At 27.7% G+C, this 24,528-nt stretch overlaps 4 protein-coding genes across 9 annotated transcripts; 3 read left to right on the forward strand and 1 right to left on the reverse strand.

The window, feature by feature from the left end:
* Positions 1–189: 189 nt before the first annotated feature.
* Positions 190–3,085, reverse strand: LOC117211434 (methyltransferase-like protein 22). 4 transcript variants are annotated; one of them, XM_033455288.1, is made up of 6 exons: positions 2,866–3,085; positions 1,490–1,642; positions 1,258–1,386; positions 994–1,179; positions 745–912; positions 190–670 (listed from the first exon to the last, which is right to left on the reverse strand). In XM_033455288.1, exons 2-6 carry the CDS (start codon positions 1,560–1,562, stop codon positions 384–386), a joined length of 843 nt encoding a protein of 280 aa, XP_033311179.1. In that variant the 5' UTR covers positions 1,563–1,642; positions 2,866–3,085; the 3' UTR covers positions 190–383. The 4 variants fall into 4 exon arrangements, with proteins under 4 accessions (XP_033311179.1, XP_033311178.1, XP_033311177.1 ...); XM_033455287.1 differs by lacking the exon at positions 2,866–3,085 and adding an exon at positions 1,801–2,115; XM_033455286.1 differs by lacking the exon at positions 2,866–3,085 and adding an exon at positions 1,793–2,115.
* Positions 3,086–3,323: 238 nt separating this feature from the next.
* LOC117211432 (protein disulfide-isomerase) lies at positions 3,324–10,075 on the forward strand. Of its 2 annotated transcripts, XM_033455281.1 has the most exons (13): positions 3,324–3,660; positions 4,564–4,895; positions 4,989–5,126; positions 5,207–5,437; positions 5,527–5,898; positions 5,983–6,111; positions 6,194–6,280; positions 7,541–7,747; positions 7,826–7,964; positions 8,049–8,377; positions 8,731–9,072; positions 9,457–9,748; positions 9,807–10,075. In XM_033455281.1, exons 1-13 carry the CDS (start codon positions 3,513–3,515, stop codon positions 10,058–10,060), a joined length of 3,000 nt encoding a protein of 999 aa, XP_033311172.1. In that variant the 5' UTR covers positions 3,324–3,512; the 3' UTR covers positions 10,061–10,075. The 2 variants fall into 2 exon arrangements, with proteins under 2 accessions (XP_033311172.1, XP_033311171.1); XM_033455280.1 differs by lacking the exons at positions 7,541–7,747; positions 7,826–7,964; positions 8,049–8,377; ... (1 more) ...; positions 9,457–9,748; positions 9,807–10,075 and adding an exon at positions 6,359–7,300 and having other exon boundaries at positions 3,325–3,660.
* Positions 10,076–10,325: 250 nt separating this feature from the next.
* LOC117211430 (dynein intermediate chain 2, axonemal) lies at positions 10,326–14,072 on the forward strand. 2 transcript variants are annotated; one of them, XM_033455271.1, is made up of 10 exons: positions 10,326–10,598; positions 10,664–10,825; positions 10,914–11,172; positions 11,240–11,493; positions 12,801–12,960; positions 13,023–13,176; positions 13,299–13,434; positions 13,490–13,636; positions 13,706–13,921; positions 14,016–14,072. In XM_033455271.1, the coding sequence occupies exons 1-10, from the start codon at positions 10,410–10,412 to the stop codon at positions 14,055–14,057; spliced, it is 1,719 nt and encodes a 572-aa protein (XP_033311162.1). In that variant the 5' UTR covers positions 10,326–10,409; the 3' UTR covers positions 14,058–14,072. The 2 variants fall into 2 exon arrangements, with proteins under 2 accessions (XP_033311162.1, XP_033311161.1); XM_033455270.1 differs by having other exon boundaries at positions 10,328–10,598; positions 13,023–13,215.
* A 755-nt stretch (positions 14,073–14,827) lies between these two features.
* Positions 14,828–24,506, forward strand: LOC117211428 (jouberin-like). The gene is made up of 7 exons (XM_033455268.1): positions 14,828–17,369; positions 17,883–18,031; positions 18,728–19,081; positions 19,968–20,123; positions 20,753–21,201; positions 21,284–22,593; positions 24,303–24,506. Exons 1-7 carry the CDS (start codon positions 15,425–15,427, stop codon positions 24,308–24,310), a joined length of 4,371 nt encoding a protein of 1,456 aa, XP_033311159.1. The 5' UTR covers positions 14,828–15,424; the 3' UTR covers positions 24,311–24,506.
* Positions 24,507–24,528: the final 22 nt, after the last annotated feature.

Here is a 24,528-nt window from a genome sequence, read left to right on the forward strand (position 1 = left end):
TCTTTCTAATTTTAGAATGTGAAATATGTACATATATACCGAAATACATGCATACATAGACAGCCACTAAAGATATTTAAGAAAAATACATTTTTTAATGAAATAACTAATTATGATATATATACAAGTATATATATTTTTGTCACAATTAAAATGAAAACAAGGATAAAAAGGTCTTACTTTCATTCATAACGTTATAATAAGTTGTATTAAAAGTTTTCAAAACTTCTCTGATATCCATATATAAATATTTTCTCTAAATTTATTTAAATTTAATGTACAATTATAATATCTATGAACACATTATATTACTTAATACTGTTTGATATTTCTCTCATGTTCATGGATTAGTTACTATACTATATGTTATATGTTCAATTATATTATTTACTTAACTTGTTTTTTATTTTTATGAGAACCATCTGTTCTAATCTATTATATTTGAAATATTGTGGAAAATCTATTTTAATATATTCAACATGCCAATTAAATTGCTTTACTTTAACAAGATCTAAGAATTCTTCATACATTGGAGCAGTAGTTTCCATATTGGCTGTAGTAAAAACATATCTTTTCTCCAAAGTAATATAAACAACTTTCTGTACATTTGAATTTAAAAGTTCTGTTAATGTTTGAACAAATCCTTTTGTTACGGTTTCATCATAAATTACTGTAAACATAAAAAATCATTAATCATATCTATGTTATTTTTATTTATTATAAAAATATAAATTTATAACTTACCATCAGCAGCTAGAATAATAGCTGGTTCATCTATTCTTTTTTTGTAAAATGTAGGCCATTTTAAATTCAAGAAATCTAATCCTTTAATGTCAACTTTAGACTTAATATAAGCTTTATTTCTCATAAAATTTCTATGTATTAATTTCAATATCCCTTTTACATCAATGTCTAAAATGTAAGAAATACATTTACATTAAATATATGTGAACAATATTTAGTGTAATAGTATTATATTACAAACTTTATTACCTGTACAAATTACTTCTTTTGCTATGAAACTAGCTACTATGCTAGTTAAGCCAACTCCAGCACCTAACTCTAGAACTACCTTATCCCTGAATAAATCAGGATTGGATAAAATATAATCAGCTAGTAATAATGCACCTCGCCATACTTGCAATCCAACATATTGTAATTCTGTAGATATATGGTGTTCTAAAAATATTAATATATAATTTATTACATTAAATAATGTTTTCTGATATCTGGTTAATTCTATATATAAATTTATACCTATTAATAATTTTCCTTCTTGTTGCCTATCTATATTTATATCATCATCATTATCACGAGTTAAGTCATTAAGACATTCTGGTTTAATCATATAAGATGGATACTTAAAAATAAAGCTGGATATTACATCTATAAACATATCTTATGATTATATATCTTGTTACGGTCATATAAAAATTAATACCACGTATTAAATATGACATTACAGAAGTTAAGAAAGTAATAAACTTACTGTCATTTTTACATTTTATATAAGAATTTTTATTTTCTGTAAATATTTCTGATGTTACTGTATACAATGTCATCTTTGTTAATAAAAATCCACTAATATGTAAAAATGATTTTAATTGTCTGTTTTAGATCACCGCATATGTATCTAATATTTCTAAGTCAAAGAAATAATGTCAATATAAATGATCTCTGAACATTATACTTGTTAATAAAAAATAATAAAGCTTGATTTACGTATAATTGATACACATTTCTATCTAAAAAATAATTAAATACTGCTAAATATAATTACTTTTCAGTATACCTGTTTACCTGAAATGTTATGCTTTTATGATGAAGTTTACATAATACAATATTTCACAATGAATACATAGTTAAACTGTGACTTATTGTTTTAGACAGTTATATTATATTTGCGCTTATGTAATGTGTTATTGCATATAAATATAATTTCTGAAATATTTTACCGTTGTATATTGTAATATCGTAAAGTAATTTGAATTAGAGGTCGGTTGAAATTAGAAAAAACTGTGTATGTCGTCTTTCTGTAGTTCGTGTACATTTAAGAGCGCCTATGTGACTAAAGTCACCTAGTTCTTACAGTGATGTGAGAAAAACAATAAACAACGTTAGAGCAGAAGGACGGTTTCGTGTTTTAAGGGGGGATGACCGAGAGGTCAGAGTACGCAAGTCGAAAAGTGTGTGTGTTGCGAGAGTCAGAGTTGATCGAGACATCGAAGAGTAGAGTTGAGAGAATTGATCGAATTGTCAGTGTGTAGAGTTGTTAGAGTTGCTAGTGAGAGAGAGAGAGAGAGAGAGAGAGAGAGAGAGAGAGAGAGTTAAATTCGTTGTGAGGAGAGTTGCCAAATAACTCCACGATACTAATAATTTCCACGATACTACAATATGATTTTTGTAATAAAAATATAATAAATTACTAAACGTATTTTGAAACTTTTATTTAATATGAACAATTCAGATATTTTTTATTATTAAGCTTTTTGAAATTGAAAAATTAAAAATAGATTGTGAAATTCAACGTTATAATTTATTTATAGGAGGAAAAATATTTTATTTGTTACGATGTACAAAACTTATTACATTACATAAAAAATATTATGAATAATTTTTCTTTATTTAAATATTTTACTGAAAATAAATATAGTAAAATATTTGCTTTTTACATATATATACAATAAATAGAGATTTAAATTTTAATTATTATATATATTTGAATTTAAATATTTTACAAAGGGATTGATATTTCAACCTTTTGAAATTGGATAAATGCATACCAATGACAAAAATGTAAAGTAAAATGAAATTTTTAAAAAATTTTTTAGCAAGAGTAAAGAAGATATTTCACATATATATTACCTTGGCAGATTATTATAATAAAAATACATATTAAATATTAAAATACTTTTTTATTAACTAGTGGTTACATATTTTTTATGTAAATATACATCATTAGAAGCTGTTATTAGTTTTGTAAGCCATGACATTATTACTAGAAATAGAACGGTATTTGGAATTCGGAGTAACAGAAACAAATAAGTACTCTTTGTTTCCTTCATACTTAATAGTATGATATTATAATAATTATATATATAATATATTGAAAAAGCAAAAAAATAATCGTAAATTTGAATTTATATTAAAATAGAACGCAAAATATATTTATCTTCTCTGTGAAGTGATAAAATAGTATGATTAAAAAATAAATTGATATCCTAACCCTTGTATAGTAATCTTAACATTAACATCCTACCGGATTCTTGAACTTTTGCGTCGACCAATCAGCAACTCCCACGATGAATGTGATGCTGATGCCACGCATTAACCACGATCTACCAACTGTATAGTTCTCTGCATCACTGTATTTGATCACTTTGTCCGTATTCTTCAACGAATGGTGTCGGTGACTATAATCTTAATATTGGAGCGGTAGAATCACCGTATTTGCTGTATTTATACCTGTCGTAGCATAACTTATCAAAAAATAACATTGTCTCCATTTAAAGATGAAGTTCTTTGCGTTAATATTTACAGTGACTTGTTACCTTACTTTTACTTTTGCGAAAATTGAAACTGAAGACTCGGTTTTGGTACTTACAAAAGATAATATCGCAGAAGCTATCGGACAAAATGATTACGTGCTTGTTGAATTTTGTGAGTAGTAGTTTTACATTTTCTTTTTAAACAGGTTTCTTAATTATATTTAATGAAAAATTGCAATATTTATTTTATTTGATATTTTTATGCATTTAAAATATAATTGAAGCTGATCCAGATGCTTGGTTCTTACACGTCACCATTTAGGAGCCGGTTTTTAAGATCGAGCACACTTGTTGACATTATTTCATTTTTATTTCATAATATATGATGGAATGTTTGTCGAATGAAATGAATATATGATATGAATGAAAAACTTTTATATATAAAATTTATATATAAAAATTATATATAAAATTTGTATATATAAAATATATAAAATATATGAAATTATTTATTTTATGTCACGAATATCGTGCAATTCATTTAGAATTATATTCATAATCCTATTAAAAAATATATGTATACTCCATATTGATGGCTTACTGCACAAATGTTGCATATCCACTTTCTGTGGAATTTGAATTTTATATGTAACAAATAGTTCTTAACCATTTAGTACTCACTTTTGTCATTTTATGTTCCTAAAAGAGATCAATCCACAATTTGCAACCAATTTGATAATAGCATTGATAAAGATAATACAATACAGTATATGTGCAATAAGCCATCGATATTTATTTCGGTTAAATAAATATATAAGTAAAGGATGTACAAGTTACGATAAAATATATAAAAGTTTATTAAATATTTTGAATAATTAAATTTAATATATGGATAAATCTTTTGTATGTGCTTTAAATTGTGATCTATACTCTGTTATTACTATACTTGCTCAATTTTTAAATTACAATTTTATAATATAGTGATGACTTTTTAACATAATAATTAATTGCATAATTATGTCACAGAAACATATTATAGTTACATTAATAATTTTTTATGATTTTTAATATTTAGATGCACCATGGTGTGGACATTGTAAAGCTTTAGCACCTGAATATGCTAAAGCAGCCAAAAAGTTAGAGGAGGGTGGTTTCTCTGTAAAATTAGCTAAAGTTGATGCAACTGTTGAAACAGAATTAGCTGAGAAGCATGGAGTTCGTGCATATCCTACCCTTAAATTTTATCGTAAAGGTTCAGCTATTGATTACAGTGGTGGTCGTCAAGCAGATGATATTATTAACTGGGTAATAAAAAAGACTGGTCCAGCTGCTAAAGATTTGCCAACAGTTGAAGAAGCTAAATCATTTATCGAGGCACGAAATGTTGCCATTGTTGGGTTCTTTAAGGTATTATTAAAATAACAATATATTTGTTTGAAATCTTTGTTAATTGTATTATAAAACGCAAAATGTATATATGTATTTAATTATGTTAATTAGGATGCAGAATCAGATGGTGCAAAAGTATTTTTAGAAGTTGCTAATGCTGTTGATGATCATGTATTTGGTATAAGTAGTAATGAAGAAGTTTTCAGTGAATATGGAGTAGAAGATGGTAAAGTTGTTTTGTTTAAGAAGGTACATTAATTTTAATTTATTCTATTTTTCTTTATAGATATGTTAATAATATCATATATGTCATTTAATATTTGTTTTAGTTCGATGAAGGCAGGAGTGAATTTAATGACGAACTTGATGTTAAAAAATTACAAAACTTTATCTCTATACATGCATTGCCTTTAGTTGTTGATTTTAATCAAGATACTGCACAAAAGATATTTAGTGGTGATATTAAAAGCCATCTGCTTGTCTTCCTTAGTGAAGAAGCTGGTCATTTTGAAGAATATGTAGAAAAGATTAAAGAACCAGCAAAGAAATTCCGTAAAGAGGTATGTACAAATATAAATAATGTAGATATAAAGTAATGTATATAATAAATAGTATCATCATAATAATAATATTTTATGATATTGTACAGGTTTTGTTTGTAACAATTAATGCTGATAAAGCTGATCATGAACGCATTTTAGAATTCTTTGGTATGAAGAAAAATGAAGTACCTGCTATGCGTATTATACAACTTGAACAGAATATGGCTAAGTACAAACCAGAAAACCCAGAATTATCTAGTGAAAATGTTTTGGAATTTGTAACTGCATTTGTTGAAGGCAAATTGAAAAAACATTTGCTTACACAAGATTTACCTGAAGACTGGAATAAGAAACCTGTAAAAGTTCTTGTTGGTACTAACTTCCATGAAGTTGCTTTTGATAAAACGAAGAACGTTTTAGTTGAATTTTATGCTCCATGGTGTGGACACTGCCAACAATTAGCTCCTATATATGAAGCAGTATGTTTCATTTACATATTTTTCACTTTTGCAACTTATAAAATGTTTTAACAAATATTTAAATATAATGTGATACATTTCTAGCTTGCAGAAAAATATAAAGACAGTGAAGATTTAGTTATAGCAAAAATGGATGCTACTGAAAATGAATTAGAAGATATAAGAATTGTTAATTATCCTACGATTACTCTCTACAAAAAAGAAACAAATGAAGTAACGATTTCAGATTTATTAATATTTTAATGTTTATAACAATCTTAACATATATAAGCATCCTAAATTGAATAAATTTTAGGCTGTATCATACAAAGGTGAAAGAACACTTCAAGGACTTTCTAAGTTCATTGATTCTGATGGTACTTATGGTCAAGCCCCAGAAGAAGTTCGTAAAAACTTTTAATTCATTTTAATTGTATTGTAATAATATAAGATTATAATTGATTTTACGTCATTTTTACAGGCTCAAGAAGAAGATGAAGATGATGATGTGCCAAGAAAAGATGAATTATAGATATATATCATTATAAAAGAGCAAATTTAATAATTTCTCATAACTACTGTTTATAAACTTTGTAATTCTACTTGAAAGATATTAATTTATAGAAGACTTCTTAATCATTCATTTCTACTTAAATTTATGAGTCAAGTTCTTTCAAATTATATAATTAATTGCTAAAAATTTATTTACAATTTTCCATATGTTTATATATATGCATATACATTTACATATATATATGTGTATATAAACATAAATATATGATTGGCATATTTCAATTACAATATATACTGTATCTGACTGAGTTTCTAATGTGATAAATTGCACATATAGATAAAGCAATTTATTTTGTACGTTTTAGGTTTAAAATATATTTTGTCTGAATGTCTGATATGAAAATGAACTGTACGTCAAAACATTCTTCACAATTAGGGCAAATACGTCATTGGTATCGTTCTTATATTTTTTTGTAACTTTGCCCTCTGAGAATTATAATATTTAGATACAATACCTTTATCTTGTGATGTTGATGTATGAAGGACGTGACATATGAAAAATCATTAAGCTAAGATTTCCGCAAAATCGTAAATCGTGTTTTATTTTTATAAGAAAACTTTGTTTTTTATTAAGTAAACACACATACGCGTTCGTACATTAAACGCATATTAAAAAATATCTTTAATACAGTAGGGTAGCTATTTTAAATGATCATATTATCAAAATTTATCGTTAATAAATACATTTCCATTCACAGTATTTATAAAACTATAACGGTTTTATGAACATTTAAGGTAGAAACGATTTTAATGTTTTTCTGAGTTTAGTTAAGTAAAAATTTTATAAAATGAATTATATATATATATTTACCTTCATCTCATTTCCACAAATAAATCCATTAAATCACAATATCTGTTTTACTTAATAATATGTTAAAGAAGGTAACACATGTATTAGAAAGAATTGTAAAATATATCATAAATATATTGTATCTACACGGTATTTTAGTACATAAGAAAACCAGTTAACACTTTGAGTGATATATCACTTTTTTATTCTCTTCTATACTATTCTTAATCTGTAATCTATCTTATGTAACTGATATGTTAATTGAATTTTTATTCACCGATTTTTATCTTTGTTTGTTAGAAACAGCAAGATTTGAAAATAACAATGGAAGACTCGTTTAATTTTTCGAAACTGACTAAATTTTTATATCAAACCTTGGTACTTACAGAAGAAGTAAAGAATGTATTAAAATCAAATTGTGATGAAGCAATGTATTGTTTAAAACCATGGTACACGGAAATACATTCTCAACAAGAAGTTAATAAAGATATTTGTACTTGTGTCGAAGTAAGGCCGTTATAATATAGTTGTTTTATATAATTTTTTATATCAAAATTATGTTAATTTTTTTTTTCTATTTAAAAGTCCAAAGATGAAGTTCAAGAAATTGCTGCAGATATTAGTAGAACATTGATACAGACACAACAATTGCGGGAAAAATTATCTTCTAATATCACGGGAAGAAAAACAAAATATTATGCTTATGAATGTTTCCAAGAAACTGGTAAATATTTAAAGAAATTATTAAAGTTATTTAAAAAGCAATATATTCTTTATCTTACTTAATTATTACGTTTGTTATCAATAGTAGGAAATAAAAAACAAAAAAAGGTAAAAAGTTTAAATATAAGCAATAAAGATAAATATTCGAGACAAGGCCTTTCTGGTATAAAATTAAATGTTGAAAAAGCAAGTATTGATAAGGGAGTACAAAATGAAGTAACACAAAGAGATGTACATATGACATCTAAAGAAACCAAGAATGCTAATAAACAAACAATATTGCACTCAATGAAATCATCAGAAAGCAAGAATTTTCTTGCAATAAATAAAAAGAATATTAAAAATATAACGGTCGTTAAAGACATTAATCGCAAAATGAAAAATGATGTTAAATCTAATACTTCCATAACAGAGGTAACTTTTTGTGATACATGTATATGCATTATTACGCATTAATTATATTCGTCTACTTTAATAAAATTTAAAATATAGTAATTTTTATCATGAAGTTTATCATATATTCTATTTACACAAAATACTTTTATTTACATAAAGGTTGTATATATTTAGTAAATACTTGAATATAAAATATCATAAATAAACAATGTTCTAAAATTTTGACATTTTTTAGTTTCATTATGGTTTAAGATATTTTACATACAGTAAAATATAAAACAATATCAACTTTTTTATTATATGAGTGTCTCCAAATTTAATTATTGCATACTTAATTAGTCGCTATTTAATATATTTTTGTTTTTATACAGTCAAAATGTATCAAATTTGGTCAAAGAAATTCTGCAGCATCAACTAGTGAATTGAAATGTCTAATACGGAAAATGTCAATTAAATCTGATAATTGTACACTTCCTAATGAATATAGAATGAAGTGTCCATTACACGAAGATACAATTTCACAACGTACTTGTGGACAAAATTTAACACTTAGGACTATTGTAGATAGTTTAAATACAATTGATATCCCTGAAGAAATAATTAAGTCACTGAGAGTTTATCATACATATTTGAATACTGAATGTACAGAAAGATCATTCAATGAAAAACAACAAAAAGTGTTACATACATTTTTGCTAGAATTTAATAAAATGGTAAGTAAATATAGAATTTATAAAAGTAAACTATATATATCTATATATATACAGAGTGGTTGGTAACTGGTGGTACAAGCGGAAAGAGGGTGATTCGCGAAAAAAGAAGTCGAAAATATAGAATAAAAATTTTTCGTTTGAGGCTTTGTTTTCGAGAAAATCGACTTTGAATTTTCGCTCGGTACGCGTGCGGTACGTTATAATGAATCTCACTGTAGATCGTTGTCTCGATGGAAAAATTAAAAATAAAAAAAAATTAAAAAGAAAATTGTTATTCTATATTTTCGACTTTTTTTCGCGTAGAATCACCCCTTTTCCGCTTGTACCACCAGTTACCAACCACCCTGTATACTCCATATATAAATATGTAAATGTATATTACAGGATGAAATTGCACAAAACCAATTAGCACACAAGAGTTATATAGTAACTGCACTTCTTAAATTTATTTCTTTATTTCAAACTCTTTCCTCTAAAAACATAGGGATTGATGTAGAAGATATTAGATCACTGTATACAAAATTAAGATCTGCATGGAAAATTTATGAAATGAACGAATTTAAAAATAAACAAATTTTTAGAAATGATATATGCAAAACACTACATACTATTTCTAATATAACAGAATGCATGTCAAATGGACTTTGGAATCTTTTTTATAATCAAAATCTTGAAGGTACAATTGTATTCTTTTTCATAATTAATATGATATTTTATCTTAGTTTGTTTTCTAGGGATGTCCAAAATATGTTGTATGCGTTACACAAATAAAGATCAGTTATTACTCTTCTTTGATGTAATGCAACAAGTACAACATATACAATACTATGATGATTTAATGAAGATTATTGCAGAAGATGTGCTTCCTAACATGAACATCTTTCTTGATTGTACACAATTAGAATATGTAAAAATGTATAAAATGATTTCTATTCTTTACCAAGGTTTAAATCCAAAAATTCCTATTTTAGTAAGAACTGATAAATAAAGATATTAAAATTTCTTATTATTCAGAAATTGAGCATTGATGCATTTATCATTTATGTTACTATAGCAACTAGAAAACAGAAATATATTGGTATTATTTATACATGCAGTGTACGATTTCAATGTAATATACTGACATATTTTTTAATATCAATAAAGTAAATCTAAATGATTAATTTATAAGTGATAATAATAAGTGTTATTTTAATTGTTTAATAATTCATTCTTTTATATTAACTTTTTTGAGATCATGTTTAAAAGTATATTTAAAAGTTTAAATAAAATACTTGTATGAGTTATTTAGTTTATTAAATAGATTATTGATTAGATTAAAAATGAGAATTTAAAACATGAAAAACATCAATATGCAATACACTTATACAAAAAAGAGGTTACAATTTGGAAAACAATGTAACTTCACAAATTATGATAAAGTAGAAGCTGATATTAAACCACATGCAGAATCTATGACTCACTATATTCAAATAGATCCTGTAACTCAAGGAACTCAATGTAGCAAGATATACTCTGTTCATGAGGTATAAATTGATGTTGAAAATTATTTATGTATATATATTATTGTTATTGTTAACAATATATTTAGGTAAATACAAATACTGCAACATTCCGAGATAGTGGTATATATCATTCTGAAGGTGGTTGGCCAAAAGATTTAAATGCGAAAGATGTAGAACAGGCAGTGAGATATAAACGCAAAATAGAGAAAGATGAACTGTATATTCATACAATGCTTCAATTGTTGCCTGTAATAATATTTGTTTATATTTTCAACTTATTTGTTTAACTATTTTACTATAAATGAATCCATGACTACACATTCCAATTATTTTTAGCCAATGGAACAGTGTATTTTACAGAATAATGTTTGCAATATTTATGAACAATACTTCAGTTATATGGAACCAGTTTCTTTAATACAACGAGTATATTCACGTACAGTGAATGTATATCGTGATATTTTACCAATAAAAAGACAAATAACACATCTTTCTTGGTCACCGGATCAAGGAAATCGTTTTGCAGCTAGTTACTGCAATACTGACTTTAAAAACGCAATAAATGACAATCCTCAGTCATATATTTGGGATGTAGGTAAGTTAAATAAAAAATTTCAGGATATATAAAGAAGACTGAACAGGTTTATGGTCCAAATTTATAGAAAATCCAAATACACCTTGTGTAATCTTAAAACCATTTTGTCCAATTTTAACATTGGAATATAATCCTAAAGATAGTAATATACTGATTAGTGGCTTAATGACTGGTCAAGTGGCTTGTTGGGATATTAGAAAAGGATCAGAACCAACTGAAACAAGTTTAGTGGAATTTAGCCACAGAGATTTATGCAATGAGGTGTTATGGATAAATTCTAAAACTAGCACAGAATTTTTCAGTGCTTCCAAAGACGGACAAGTATAACAGGATATATTTATTTATTTATTTATTCTTAGTCCATACCTTTCGGCTTTGGAGGACTTTCGGTTTACATCTCTTATATAATGCTCTTACATCACTTATATATCTCTTACACTAGCTCTTCTATAATTATATACAACTGCTTATAACTAAGTGCTCTTTCCTTCTTTGGCTTTTGCTTCCTTGCTGTGCTCCCTTCCTGTCGTTCCTCCTCCTCTTCTGCTACTCTTCTCTTCTCTATTATCGCTTTCAGTTCTGCCAGTCCTTCTCCAGTCTCATTTAGTGTTTCTACCATGTTCCTTGCTCCTCCTGTTATCTCACATTCCTCTAATATATGTTTCAAGTCCTCTCCTTTTTTGCATAATCTGCATCCTCTTTCTCCCTCCTCTTTCCAGTGTTCCTTTGCCCTGGTTTCGTTACCACATCTAAATCTTGCTACCATACTTCTGTCCTTCCATTTCATCTTTCCTTCTAGATACTTTGGTAGCCCTTCTTTTGCTATGTTTCTGTAATATCTATTGTACTTAGATTCCCTTATCCTCTTCTCCCTCTCCTCTGTTTCTCTCTTCCTTCTTTCTTCTATAATTTGGTTTGCTGTCATCCTTTCTTGTCCATCTCCTGCCTCCACTTGTGTCCTTCCCTCTCTCGCCTCTTCTAACCTCATCTTTCTTTTTCTTGCTCTTTTTCCTTCTTGGCCCTTTCCCCAATTCCTTTCTCTCTCCTTTATACTCTCCTTTACTAATTCCTTCTTCGATTCTAAGGCTTTCTCCTCATACCTTACTGCTCTTTTCAGTGCCTTTTCTCTTATTTCCTATATCTTGCACTCCTCTCTCAAAATGTAATTCTGTGTTGTTGTGTCTAAGCCTAGAATCCATCTCACGTGTCTCCTTTTTATTCTGTCTAATCTCTCTTCTACGTTCCATCCCCACACCTCCGCTCCAAACAGCGCTCTCTACCAGTGCTCCAAACATCCTCATTCTCCTCTTGTAGTCCCTTTTAAATATCCTTTCTCCTACGCTCCATGTCTTCTTCATCGCAATTGTTGCTCTCTTTTTTCTGTCTTGAATATGCTTCTCATCACTTCCATTTTTCTGCAGTATGTACCTTAAATATCTTATCTCGTCCACTTCTTCTAGTTCTTGTTCACCCCATCTCCATTTTCTTTGTTTCCTATTGTTCCTTCTCTTTTCAAACACTATTATTTTAGTCTTCTCCGTGCTCAAGTATAACAGGATATAAAATGAAATAAAAAAAGTACATAAATGTAATATGTAAATTAATATATAAATGTAAATTAATTACAGATAATGTGGTGGGATATCAGAAAATTACAAATGCCTACAGAAACATTGGTAATAGATTTATGTAAACCTGATGATCAAAATATTGATAGAGCAATTGGAATTTCAGCGTTACAATTTGAACCATCTATGGGTACACGTTTTATGTGTGGTCTTGAAAATGGTAACTAAGAATTTTAATTCACGTACTTTTATTTATATCCTGATATATTTATTTGTACTCAGGTATAGTAATATCAGGAAACCGCAAGGGGAAAACTTCAAGTGAGAAAATTGCAACAAGATTCAAGGCACAATATGGACCTATAATAAGTTTAGAAAGAAACCCAACATTTGTTAAAAATTTTTTAACAGTTGGTGACTGGACGACAAGAATATGGTCTGAGGATTGTAAAGAATCTTGCATTGCATGGACACCGTGAATATATTTAAAATCATTTAATTTACATTTATATTAAAATTGACATAAACTATTAAAATTTTATTCAAATTATATTTTAGTGGTCATAGAGATTTTCTAATGGGTGGAGCATGGAGCATAACACGATTTTCTGTATTTTTTTTAATAAAAATGGATGGAACTCTGGATGTATGGGATTTGTTGATTCAACAAGATTCTCCAGTTCTTAGTGTGAAAGTATGTCCATTTTGATGTATTATTCATATTTAAAAATTAATATAACATATCCTAGGTTTGTGATGAAGTGCTAACATATATAAAACCGCATGAACAAGGACGATTAGCAACAATTGCTAATAAGAAAGGAACAACATTTTTACTTGAATTTTCAGAAGCATTAACAGCTAATCAAAAAAATGATAAACTTTTATTTACAGCTGTAAGTTCTATTAATATTATAATGTCTAATTATATTTTTTCATCACATTCATATAATTGAAATTAACAGCTTCTTGATAGAGAAACACGCAGAGAAAAGATAAAGGAAGCTAAAAATAGAGAACAAAGATTGAAAATGAAATCCCTTCGAAATATCAATACCGAAACTGAATGCACTACAGGAAGCACAAAAAATGATGAGAAAAATCTAAAATGTTCTAATTCTAATACTAATGATGCAGTACTAATACATTGTGAAGAAGACTATGATAATGCTATAAAGGCAGTGAGTTTGAAATGTTCTTAAAATAGATATATGTATATAGTTCAATACATACAAGAATAATAGTTAATTTTGTAATTTAATTATGCTTTATTAGGAATTACTAAAAGAAAAGGGAACAAATAATGAAATATCATAATAAATATGCAATGAATGAAATAATAAATAAATTTTTATTATATGTATATAGATTCAATAAATTCTTACATTTCTGTATTTTAAGCTTATTTTGTTTATACTATTACTTTGGACATGCATATATTTTTAATCTGTTTTATTATAATCTCATTACAATCATTTAAAAAATGATTTTACAATGAATAATTATACGCGAAAAAGGAAGTCGAAAATATAGAATAAAAATTTTTTTTTATTTTTTTTTTTTTAATTTTTCCATCGAGACAACGATCTACAGTGAGATCCGTTATACCGTACCGCACGCGTACCAAGCGAAAATTCAAAGTCGATTTTCTCGAAAACAAAGTCTCAAACGAAAAATTTTTATTCTATATTTTCGACTTTCTTTTGCGTAGAATCACCCCCTTTCCGCTTGTACCATCAGTTACCAACCACCCTGTATAATTATACTAGTGCTTGTACCATATTCATATTATATTATAAATATTTGAAAACAAAAATTAAATTTATTTATATTGATTGTTGTACACCTGTATCTTAACGGCATAAACTGAAGTTTCCGATCAATTTTGCTACCTGCCGCGTGTTAGTTACGGAGAACCATATATTAATATTTTTTTAACTGTTTATTTTTAAATGATTTATGCGTTCAAATTTCATCTATAGTGTGCATATAAGTGTTATAATATAATAAAAAGAATTAATTGCAATGTACATATTAATTGCAATACAGCATACAATTATAATTTTCATAGAAATATAAGACATATGAAATTATACTTATATCTTTAATGTGTTCAAAAATTCACTGCATAAATAATTTAATGCATTTGATTAGTGAGGGAGAGTCAATGATATTAATATAAACACTAACCAAACAAATTTTAAGAATTGCAGATGAAGATTCACATAACCTCCAAGAAATTTTACTTTGAAGAAACAGATAAGAAGAATGAAATAAAGCATATTTTTGCTAGTAAGACGTAATAAAAGGGATGATGTAGAATTAATTCATATTATTGCACAATTCATTCAGTAGTAGGAAACATTAGAGAACAACAACAAACAAAAGGTTTTATTTATTTTTCAAATAAAATATTTCCAATAATGTATGGTTTATTTGCCTCACTATCATGATATAATATGTTTATTATAAATACACTTCACACAAAATACTAATAAAATGTAAGCAGCATTATTTGCAAATATTTATTAAAAGGAAACAAAATGTAATTATATTAGAAGATAACATATACAAATACCTCGAATATAGTTCAATAATTTTAAAAATCAAAATTCTAATGAAAAAAATTCCATTACTATAAAGTCTTAATTAGACTCACAATTCAACTGAAAATAAAGTGGAACATGGAATTGCAAATTGCATTAACAAAGAATAAGAAGAAAAGACAAAATGAAACGAATCTGCGACCGCTCATAAATAAAACTAACTACAAAACTAATTTTCAAGATAGCGACGATGAGCATTCGTTTTCTAATAATGCAAATACCACAGAAGATATGGAAGATTCTTTTCCAATGTTCAATAGAGATACGTCCAAATTATTTACTAATACAGATTCTATGAATTCATCGGAATTTGCATCGAAATCAGTGGACGTTATCGTTGATATTCATCAAGAATATAAAGAAGAAGAATTACATGATAATAACATCGAACATGGTGGAGCATCAAATAAGAAAAATTCATTTTTGAAGGAATCCGAAAATGTGAAAGCATTTTCGACAAAAACCAATTTAAAACATGAAAATCTTTCAAGAGACGATGATGATATAAAAGTCGTAGATTCGTTAGATTTGATAGAAGAATTTGGAGAATCTCTGGTCACTAAAAAAAATGGAAAAGAGATTCAAACGGTGAGTAAGAATAAATTAAGCGATAAATTAAGTAAAAAGAATATTAATCAGTCGTCTGTCGAGGGAAAGTTACATGGCAGAAAACAATGGATTACGCCGAAAGATGAGAAAGAAGAAGTAAAGAAACCAACGAGAAAACGATGGTCGAAAGATAACACCGTAATTCGATTACCAGAGACTAGGGACACTTCTTGGACAATTGTATCTTCAGAAAGTGCATCTTCGTTTGTTCAACGTTCAGAGAAACCACTACCAGCAACTAGGTCGTTCCTGAAGAAATCATTGTTCGGGTTTGATAATGAGGCCTTCGATTCGGAAGAAATTCTCACGATTGAAACTGATCATAATCGAAGCAACCCAAAAATCAGGATGAAGAGAATGGTTCACAATCCAGAACAAATGGAGCTTTCTACTTTCGATAGTCGAAGCATTCGAAATTCGTTGAGCGAAGAAAATAAGAGTTTCAAGGAAACAGCGATTGTGACCGAAGATTTGAAGGAGTCTGCAAATTTGGACAGTGAAACGTCTGAGAATCGAAGGAGGAATGCAATATTAGACGTTGAACGTATTGATAAGTTTAACCGCGGTGATATATCTTTGAAAGATAGAAGGAATCGTGGATTAAGAAATAAGAGAAGTTTCGTAGAAAAGAGTAACAAAAATACTTCTAATAGTTCGAATAGCTCTCAGAGCTTGGAGGAAATCACTGCACAATCGGATGACGATTCTAAGGAAGTATCGATAAAAGATGATCGATTTTTGATAAGAAGTGGTCGAAAGCATTCCGTTAACAGTCGAAGGCATTCCAAGGAAAATTTACTACCTGTTACTGAAGATGATCTCGATGAAGATCGTTTAAAACATTCTAGTCAATATTCGGTGACTACTTCCGAAAACGATGATTTTGACGAAAATCGTGCTAAAGCAACTAACGATGAAGCTAAGTTAAAAAGGTCTAAAACAAAGAAAAAGAAATCGAAATTTATAGAACATCAGTTGCAGAAAAAAGACAAAGAAAAGAGGCTTTCTAAAAATTTGACACCGAGTGTCAATGTCGAAGAAAGTTCAAAAAGGAAGAAAAAGAGGAAGAAGAAAGACGATATAAAATATATATCCGTAACGATTCATAGAACAGATGTGTTGGAGATTGATTACGTGACGAAACATCCTATGGTAAAGGTTCATATAGTAAAGGCTGAAAATGGGAAGTATTTGAAAAATGAACATGGCGCGTGTACGTATTTGCAGCCTGTAATAACTGGGAAGTTTGACTTCAAAGAGAATAAGTCTATAGTTCCGGTATGGGAGGAAGAACTTATCTTCGAACATGATTTCAAAGAGCTTTTGAAAATCGATAATGAACAGGTTGTAATACTTTTTGAAATCGTCGATCTTTTGAGTTTTGCCGAGGCCAGCTTCAATTATGATAAATTTGGCAAGTGTTTTGGTTACTATATATGGCGTATATACATAGTTAAAATCTAACATTTAATTTAGAAGAATTGAGAAGCTTATAACAAAAACGACCACCCTTCTCCATGTTTATATGTTACGTTATCCATGTTATAATACATTTCACTCCTTTTTAACAAAATATATATAGGTAATATTAAACAAACATATTTATTATATTTATTATTATTATAATTAATATTAATATATATATATAATAATTGTAATTAATATTACATTAATTACATTTTATATTATAATTAATTATTTTTATAAAACCACTTAATTTTCATTCTAATAATAATAAGTCAGAACACAGATTATTTTTCATAATTTCGATTTCACAATGCTATGAGCGTCGTTTTTAATTACTGAAAGGGATTATTATCTTAAAAATCGATATATCTGATAAGGGTCATCTTTGTTATAAGCTTCTCCATTAGTTTTAATTAATTTAGGATTAAAATTAATCGTTTGATTTTATTCGTTAAAATAGGTCATGAAGGTTGTTGGTACAAGGTTGCATGGGCTTTTTTAAAGCCTGTAGGACGAAACCAGGTGTTACATATTAACAAGAAAGTCAGATTACAACTGTATAAACCTCGAAAGAATTCGCAAAAATTTGATAGATTTCACACGTGTGAAGTAAGTGATTACTAAGTGAATAGGCATAACGTAAACATTATTGTTTTCGTCATTAATGACTCGATCAAAATCCTTTTTTATCCTACATATGTAACATGATTTTATAGGACTGCTTTATCTCCTTTCTATGTAAATTTTTAAGGTCAACTGTAATCTTTTATATTTTCTCTTTGCTTATCAGACATTGCTAGCAGGCGCTGACAAGAATTTAAAATAAAGATATTTTTATATTTTAATGTGAAATAAATTTCATTTTAATATGTACATATAAAATTTTGATATATATACTTTTATTGAAATATAAAAATGTAATCATATATAGATATATTTTTTATCTGTATATAAGATCAGTTATCAAATAGATATCAAATATACTTACATTATCTGCTAAAATGTAATTTAGTTAGAAGATTACAAATACAGATGCACAGCGCGATTTTATTTTTTATTAGAACTGTCATAAGATATTATAATAAGATGAAATTTACTTCTAAACATTAACACGCAATTTATTACCTTTGGCATATTTCGTTGTCAAACGATGTATGTAGATAAGATAAAGGAGAGACTATTAGTTTTATCAATTTTAGCAATTAAATTTGAAATCACTTGAAACTTCGATGATTCGTGTATTTAATTCTAATATATCATTGATGAGATTTTAAATACTTTGAATTTTCAAATTGAATTTTCTAGGTATATACGTGGTGGAAATCGAACGTCCGAGAAAAGTATCCTAGCAGTTTATTTGTTACCGCAAAATCCATCAACCAGCCTAAATTAGAACCTGTTCTTTATCGGCAATTATCGTTATATGATTTATCCAACACACGTAATGAATCACATGGGATGTCTGTTCATACTTCAAACCCTATAAACTTGCCAAAATGGACTAGATTAGCCGCACAGTCATGTAAAATACCAAATGAAATTTTCTTCGAAACGGATATTGGCGAAAATGGATGTTTTTACATTGCTTTTAGTAACGACGGCAAATATTTGGCTTGTTGCTTTTCCGAAGAGCACGACTATCCCATTGTCGTCTACGAGGTGAATATTAAAATTTTTCATTTTTATTAATACGAAGGGTAAAAGATTTTGATACGATTACATATCTTCTTCTTATTCCTATACGTTCTTTCGGTCATTTTCGGTAATCTTTCGGTAATTTGAACAAAAATGAGAAAAGTATGACTGATTTCTTATCTCAATTCTATATTAAGATGTTACAAATTCTTTCTGTTTGCTAAAATCAGAGCAAGATTGAAATATAAAAATTCGAGGTTTGTAGCAGGATTAAACAGTAAAAAGTGTAATACTGAAGAAATAATCTTATTAAGCATTGAAGAAATAATTCCAAGTATCATCATTAATATATTTGTTGTATATATGTTGAGACCACGTCTTATGATAATTTTCAAAAAAACCAGTTAAATATTCTTTATATATTTTATTTTTTTTAGTAATCGTTGTACAAATGATCTGGATTGTTTAAATATTAGATTATATTTCCTGTGATTTTAAATTGTTTTCACATATTACAAATCAATTAAAGGGATTACAAAAGTTTTAGCAAAAAATTATTTAATCCTTATACGTTCGATTGTATCTTTGTAAGTGATTCATTAACTAAATGATAAATATATTTTTTTTGAGAGAACTGGTTTCAAATTTTAGTACATTATGTCTTCTTTAAATAACTATTCGAAAAACGAGTTTCTACTATTAATAAGTTATACACAATTTATAATTATATTATTCGATGATTAATTTCAGTGTAAAATTCATAATTTTATTAAGTTTGGTAGAAAACACTTTTATACATTGTAATAAACACAATTGTACAATTTCAAATTTGTCAAAATATTTCCATGTGATGTTACATATTATTATATTATTTCGTTACGAATATTAAAGTTCTTTTAATTGCTGTTAGGTTGAAGCAAAGAAGATCTACGTACGGTTTTCAGGACATAAAACTTTCGTTTACTCCCTCAACTGGTCTAACAATGATAATTATTTGCTTTCTGTTTCATCTGATCAAACTGCTCGTATTTGGGATGTACAGAATCGAATTGTAGAACATATACAAGTAAGAATTTAAACATATATTAGAAGCTAACAGAAGGTAAATGAGATATGTTTATTTCGTAAAATTTTTTAATTTGGGTTTCGTCCAGCATTGTTGTTATTATTAATATTATGTCTAAGTTAAAATTTATGTTATGTTTACACAGAATGTCTCATTTCTTGACATTCTGATTAGCATTGCTATTACTGCCGTAGCGAAAAATGTTTCATCCATATACATATATAAATATGTGTGTTAACTGATAAAGTTAATCAGTTAAGGAGTGCATCCTGTGTAACTCCTCTTCCCACTCAGAAAACCTCCGTAATTTCCTTTTCCAATCTTATCACACTCTTTGTTTTTTCGTACATTTTCATAATCCCTTAGTCTTTTACTTGTGCCCACCTACCTCAACATCGCCTTCAACCCTCATCTGTCCACTCTGTTGAACGTCGCTTTCAAATCTGCAAATAAAAAAACACGAATACCCTCCCTCTTAGTTTATTCAACTCCTTGTTTATTACGTAATGATTATGTTATGTTAATATATATTATCATGTTCTCCTTCTGTAGTCTTCACTCAGTAATATAATTTATTTCATATCATGATGGTAATATCAATCGAAATTAAATTGTGTATCTTTCAACAGATGATGCCTCATCCATCCTACGTGTACTGTGGAAAATTTGATCCCGATATTTCTTCGATAGTAGTAACTGGTTGTTACGATCGCATAGCACGTATTTGGATAGAAGATAAGAAGTCGAAAAATTGGGATCTTAGCCAAGAATTAGAGGGTCACGAAGGATTTATAAATTCTATGTATTTCCAGAAGAATAGTAACTTATTAACAGCAGATAGTGTCGGAATAATAATCATATGGGTGTTGAAAAAGAGTAGAAAAATATCATCCATGAAAGAATGGTACATATCACGAAAGATAAAGGTCAGAGAAATCGACGGTATAATAATTAACACAATTATTTTACATCCCTTGGAGTCCAGACTTCTCGTTCATTCACGGAACAATGGGTTAAGAATGTTAGATCTCGCAACTGGAGTAGTATTGCAAAAGTATAATGAATTGAATAATCAAAGGTATTCTTCATCATATAATTTTACTTTTAATGATTCATTCTTGTCTGATTTCCTTTACGTTATCTTGAAATATTTCTTGTAGGATACAATCAACAGCTTGTATTTCTCCATGTGGCAATTTGATCTTTTGCGGTGGCGAAGATTCATCCTTGAACGTGTGGAATTTAGAAACCGGGAATCTTCTCGCAAAATATACGTTTGATCGACATTATCGAGCAGTGACTTGTGTAGATTATCATCCATACGACCACATATTAGCTTTTTCGACTTTTGGTAGTTCTGCTTCGGTGAGAATTTTAAGATTTAATAAAGATGGTACGGGTGAAGATATAGGATTAAGAATGATGAGAGAAACTGAAAACACAGTGAATAATAGCGATGTTCCCATGAGATTCCTAAAGACATCCGTAATGCCCAAAGAAAAATTAAGATCGAATAACTCAAAGAAAGTAATCGAAGAAGCTTACCATACGAAAGAAAAAAGCTTACAATCTAATCGAAGCCATAATTCTAGTCTTCTTAAGTTTTCTGATAGTGTTTTCGAAAAAGATAAATACAGCGATGTAATGTACCATGATACAAAGATGAAACTTCAACGATTAAATGAAGCTGGACAAACGATGAAAAGTCGCAGTACGAATCGTTTATATAATATTATTGAAAAGATTGATAGAATTTTATCAAATTCATCAAAATCGTCAGGTGATATTGAATCTGGGAGGAATTTTACCCTCCTCCAACAATCAAGTGAGAGTGAAGTCTTAACGTTTTTAAATGAAAACATAGAAAAACAAAAGAAGAAACTGAAAAAAAATAAGTCTGCGTATTTAACTATCGAAGATCAATCCAGTTCTTATTTTGAATCAAATACAACAAGTAGTGACAAACCGAAAGTTGTCGAATGTTATACGTTACAAAGTGAAAGAACAAATGATTGGAATAGAAAGGAGAGATCGAGAAGCGCGAAGGAAATGAGAAACAGTAATATATCTAAGGATAACACAACGAAAACTTTTTCCGATAGCGCCACAAATTACCAGAAGATTAAAGCATATGACGAAATCACTAAAACTCTATTACAAGAAAATATCGAACCGGATTTCGCTATTGAAATGGAAGAAAATAATAAAAAGTCAATAACTTATAAGAGTAATCGTCTTAGAAAAGACGATTCCGATTCGACTGATAGTGCTGGAACATATATCATAGAAAAGAATGATATAAAAGGTAGTGATAAAGATTCGACGAAAATGTTTGAAAATAGAAATATAGATTTAAATGATACAGAGAACGATTCGAATATAAAAGATTCCAGAAGCGGTAGTTCAGTACTTAGCAGCGCGACTTTTACTATAGAGAATGAAATCTCTATATCAACACCAAAGAAAAACGGCAAATCTAGTCTAAAATAATGCTTATTTAATAATATAAACATAAATATCCAGTATTTATTACCATTATTTAATTTACAATGTCTTTACGTATTGTCATATTTTATATTTACGATTTTGTCATTTAAAAAGCGTATTATTTCATTACTTTTCATGTGTGTATTTTTCATGAATTGTCAATACATTTTAAAATGAGCTATACTATGCAAAACTTCATTCCTGTAATGGTACTCCTTGTATAGCTTATTAATAAATGTTTCGTTTAATACATTTGTTATAATTTATCATGCAATGATTATTTTCACGGCAATCAAAATGCGTTATAATGCATGTAATTACAATCATAACGCATTTTTGCAGCTGTTCATGTAACTAGATTAATTTTTTTTGTTATATGAGAATTTGTTAGCACTTTGCATAATTTATATACTCATTCTTTAAATTGCTGAATTGATTGTACAATATTCAATTATAATATTCGATCAGAGATTAAATTAGAAATTTATTAACAATCCTCTACTGACTTAATTAAATAATTTCATTTTTTTTACTATCGATCTTTTTTAATTAAAAAAATTTATTTTCAATGGTAATACATTTAATTTGACAAACTTTTAAAAATAAATGTATACAAGATTTATTAATTAATATTTATTAATTTCTTATAAAAAATGTAATATATGAATATTTTATTAAACAAATTTTTTGTCATATACATGAAGTTGGTTCGATAGTTAGTCATAAATATCCACAAAAAGATGTTTATATTGTCAAAGAATAATGTTTCACATTACTTTCGTGCAGTGCAATTAATGAATTAACATAAAAGTTATTTTAACGCAAATAAATCCTGAATCATTTTTGTTTCAAATATGGGATCTTTTTTTGGAAGAATAACTAAAGTTTCTGTGAAAATAATTATTCTTCCCTTTCTGTATTTGACATATTTATATGGCACGTATTTATCGAATGTAATTAACATAGCGCTTGTAATTTATCTCTTAATCATATTTAAATTAAGTGGTCTAGAGATACGTTTTGGAAATGAAGATGATGAAGAGGTATGAAATTTTTTGTTCATTAACAATAAAATTCAGTTCGAAATCCAAAGAATGTAATCATTTTCAGAAAGTAATTATTTTTTAATAGATATTCTGTATCAAAATATCGATAATTTGTTTCTATCAAAATTCGATTTTAATTTTCCATTTAAGATTGATTTTAATTTTTCACATGCGCATATTTCATGAATAACAAATCTACTATTCGCTACTACAAATAGTGTCTCCAGTAACAGTCTATCAATTAATTAATGCTTTCTTAATTCAAAAAAAAAAAAAAAAAATGAAAAGTTAAAATTATTAGTGGTTTATTCCTAGATTCGTTACATACATGTAATTAAAAAGTGAATCTCGCGAAAAAAGAGAGAAATGGGTAGTATATTGACAACTTTGGCTACTATTGGCATCAGCATCATTTTTTATCCTTTCTTATTCCTTTGCTATGTTTATATTCTTTTCATCATGATCGTTTTTAACATTGTACAATCATTCTATATTTTTCTTATAATGTTACTTAGCGGTTTCTCGGATAGTACAGTCATTGATTAAAATTATGTGAGTTATTTATCATTTATAAATAAAAATGTGATTTTCAACTATTTGTCGATTTATGTATTACACAAAGTTTGCATTATTGCCTTACTTTCAGGACTTTGAAGATGCCGAAACTAATATCGAAACTGAAGATACTGCCCAATTACAAAATACTTAAAATTTTCTCGCGATTATCTGCAATTATGTAAAAATAACTATATAAATTTATTATTTCATTCATACCTAACTAATTAAAATGTACAATATTCTTTACGAAATACGTAAATAAAGAGTTCATTTTGATGAACAAAAGTATTAATTTTCGTATTCAATTTATCAGT

This window comes from Bombus bifarius, unplaced genomic scaffold (genome assembly GCF_011952205.1).
Source record: "Bombus bifarius isolate JDL3187 unplaced genomic scaffold, Bbif_JDL3187 scf7180000008233, whole genome shotgun sequence".
Taxonomy (NCBI): domain Eukaryota; kingdom Metazoa; phylum Arthropoda; class Insecta; order Hymenoptera; family Apidae; genus Bombus; species Bombus bifarius.

Bases quoted from the DNA above. Each gene is read 5' to 3' on its own strand.
- LOC117211434 (XM_033455288.1), bottom strand. From the start codon at position 1,562: ATGACATTGTATACAGTAACATCAGAAATATTTACAGAAAATAAAAAT. The intron at 1,387-1,489 runs GTAAGTTTATTA...ATATGTTTATAG, and splicing joins TATAAAATGTAAAAATGACA to ATGTAATATCCAGCTTTATT. The intron at 913-993 runs GTAATAAAGTTT...CTTACATTTTAG, and splicing joins AAAAGAAGTAATTTGTACAG to ACATTGATGTAAAAGGGATA.
- LOC117211432 (XM_033455281.1), top strand. From the start codon at position 3,513: ATGAAGTTCTTTGCGTTAATATTTACAGTGACTTGTTACCTTACTTTT. The intron at 5,438-5,526 runs GTATGTACAAAT...GATATTGTACAG, and splicing joins CAAAGAAATTCCGTAAAGAG to GTTTTGTTTGTAACAATTAA. The intron at 5,899-5,982 runs GTATGTTTCATT...ATACATTTCTAG, and splicing joins TAGCTCCTATATATGAAGCA to CTTGCAGAAAAATATAAAGA.
- LOC117211430 (XM_033455270.1), top strand. From the start codon at position 10,410: ATGAAAAACATCAATATGCAATACACTTATACAAAAAAGAGGTTACAA. The intron at 11,173-11,239 runs GTAAGTTAAATA...CCAAATTTATAG, and splicing joins GTCATATATTTGGGATGTAG to AAAATCCAAATACACCTTGT. The intron at 12,961-13,022 runs GTAACTAAGAAT...ATTTGTACTCAG, and splicing joins TATGTGTGGTCTTGAAAATG to GTATAGTAATATCAGGAAAC.
- LOC117211428 (XM_033455268.1), top strand. From the start codon at position 15,425: ATGGAATTGCAAATTGCATTAACAAAGAATAAGAAGAAAAGACAAAAT. The intron at 18,032-18,727 runs GTAAGTGATTAC...TGAATTTTCTAG, and splicing joins ATAGATTTCACACGTGTGAA to GTATATACGTGGTGGAAATC. The intron at 20,124-20,752 runs GTAAGAATTTAA...ATCTTTCAACAG, and splicing joins GAATTGTAGAACATATACAA to ATGATGCCTCATCCATCCTA.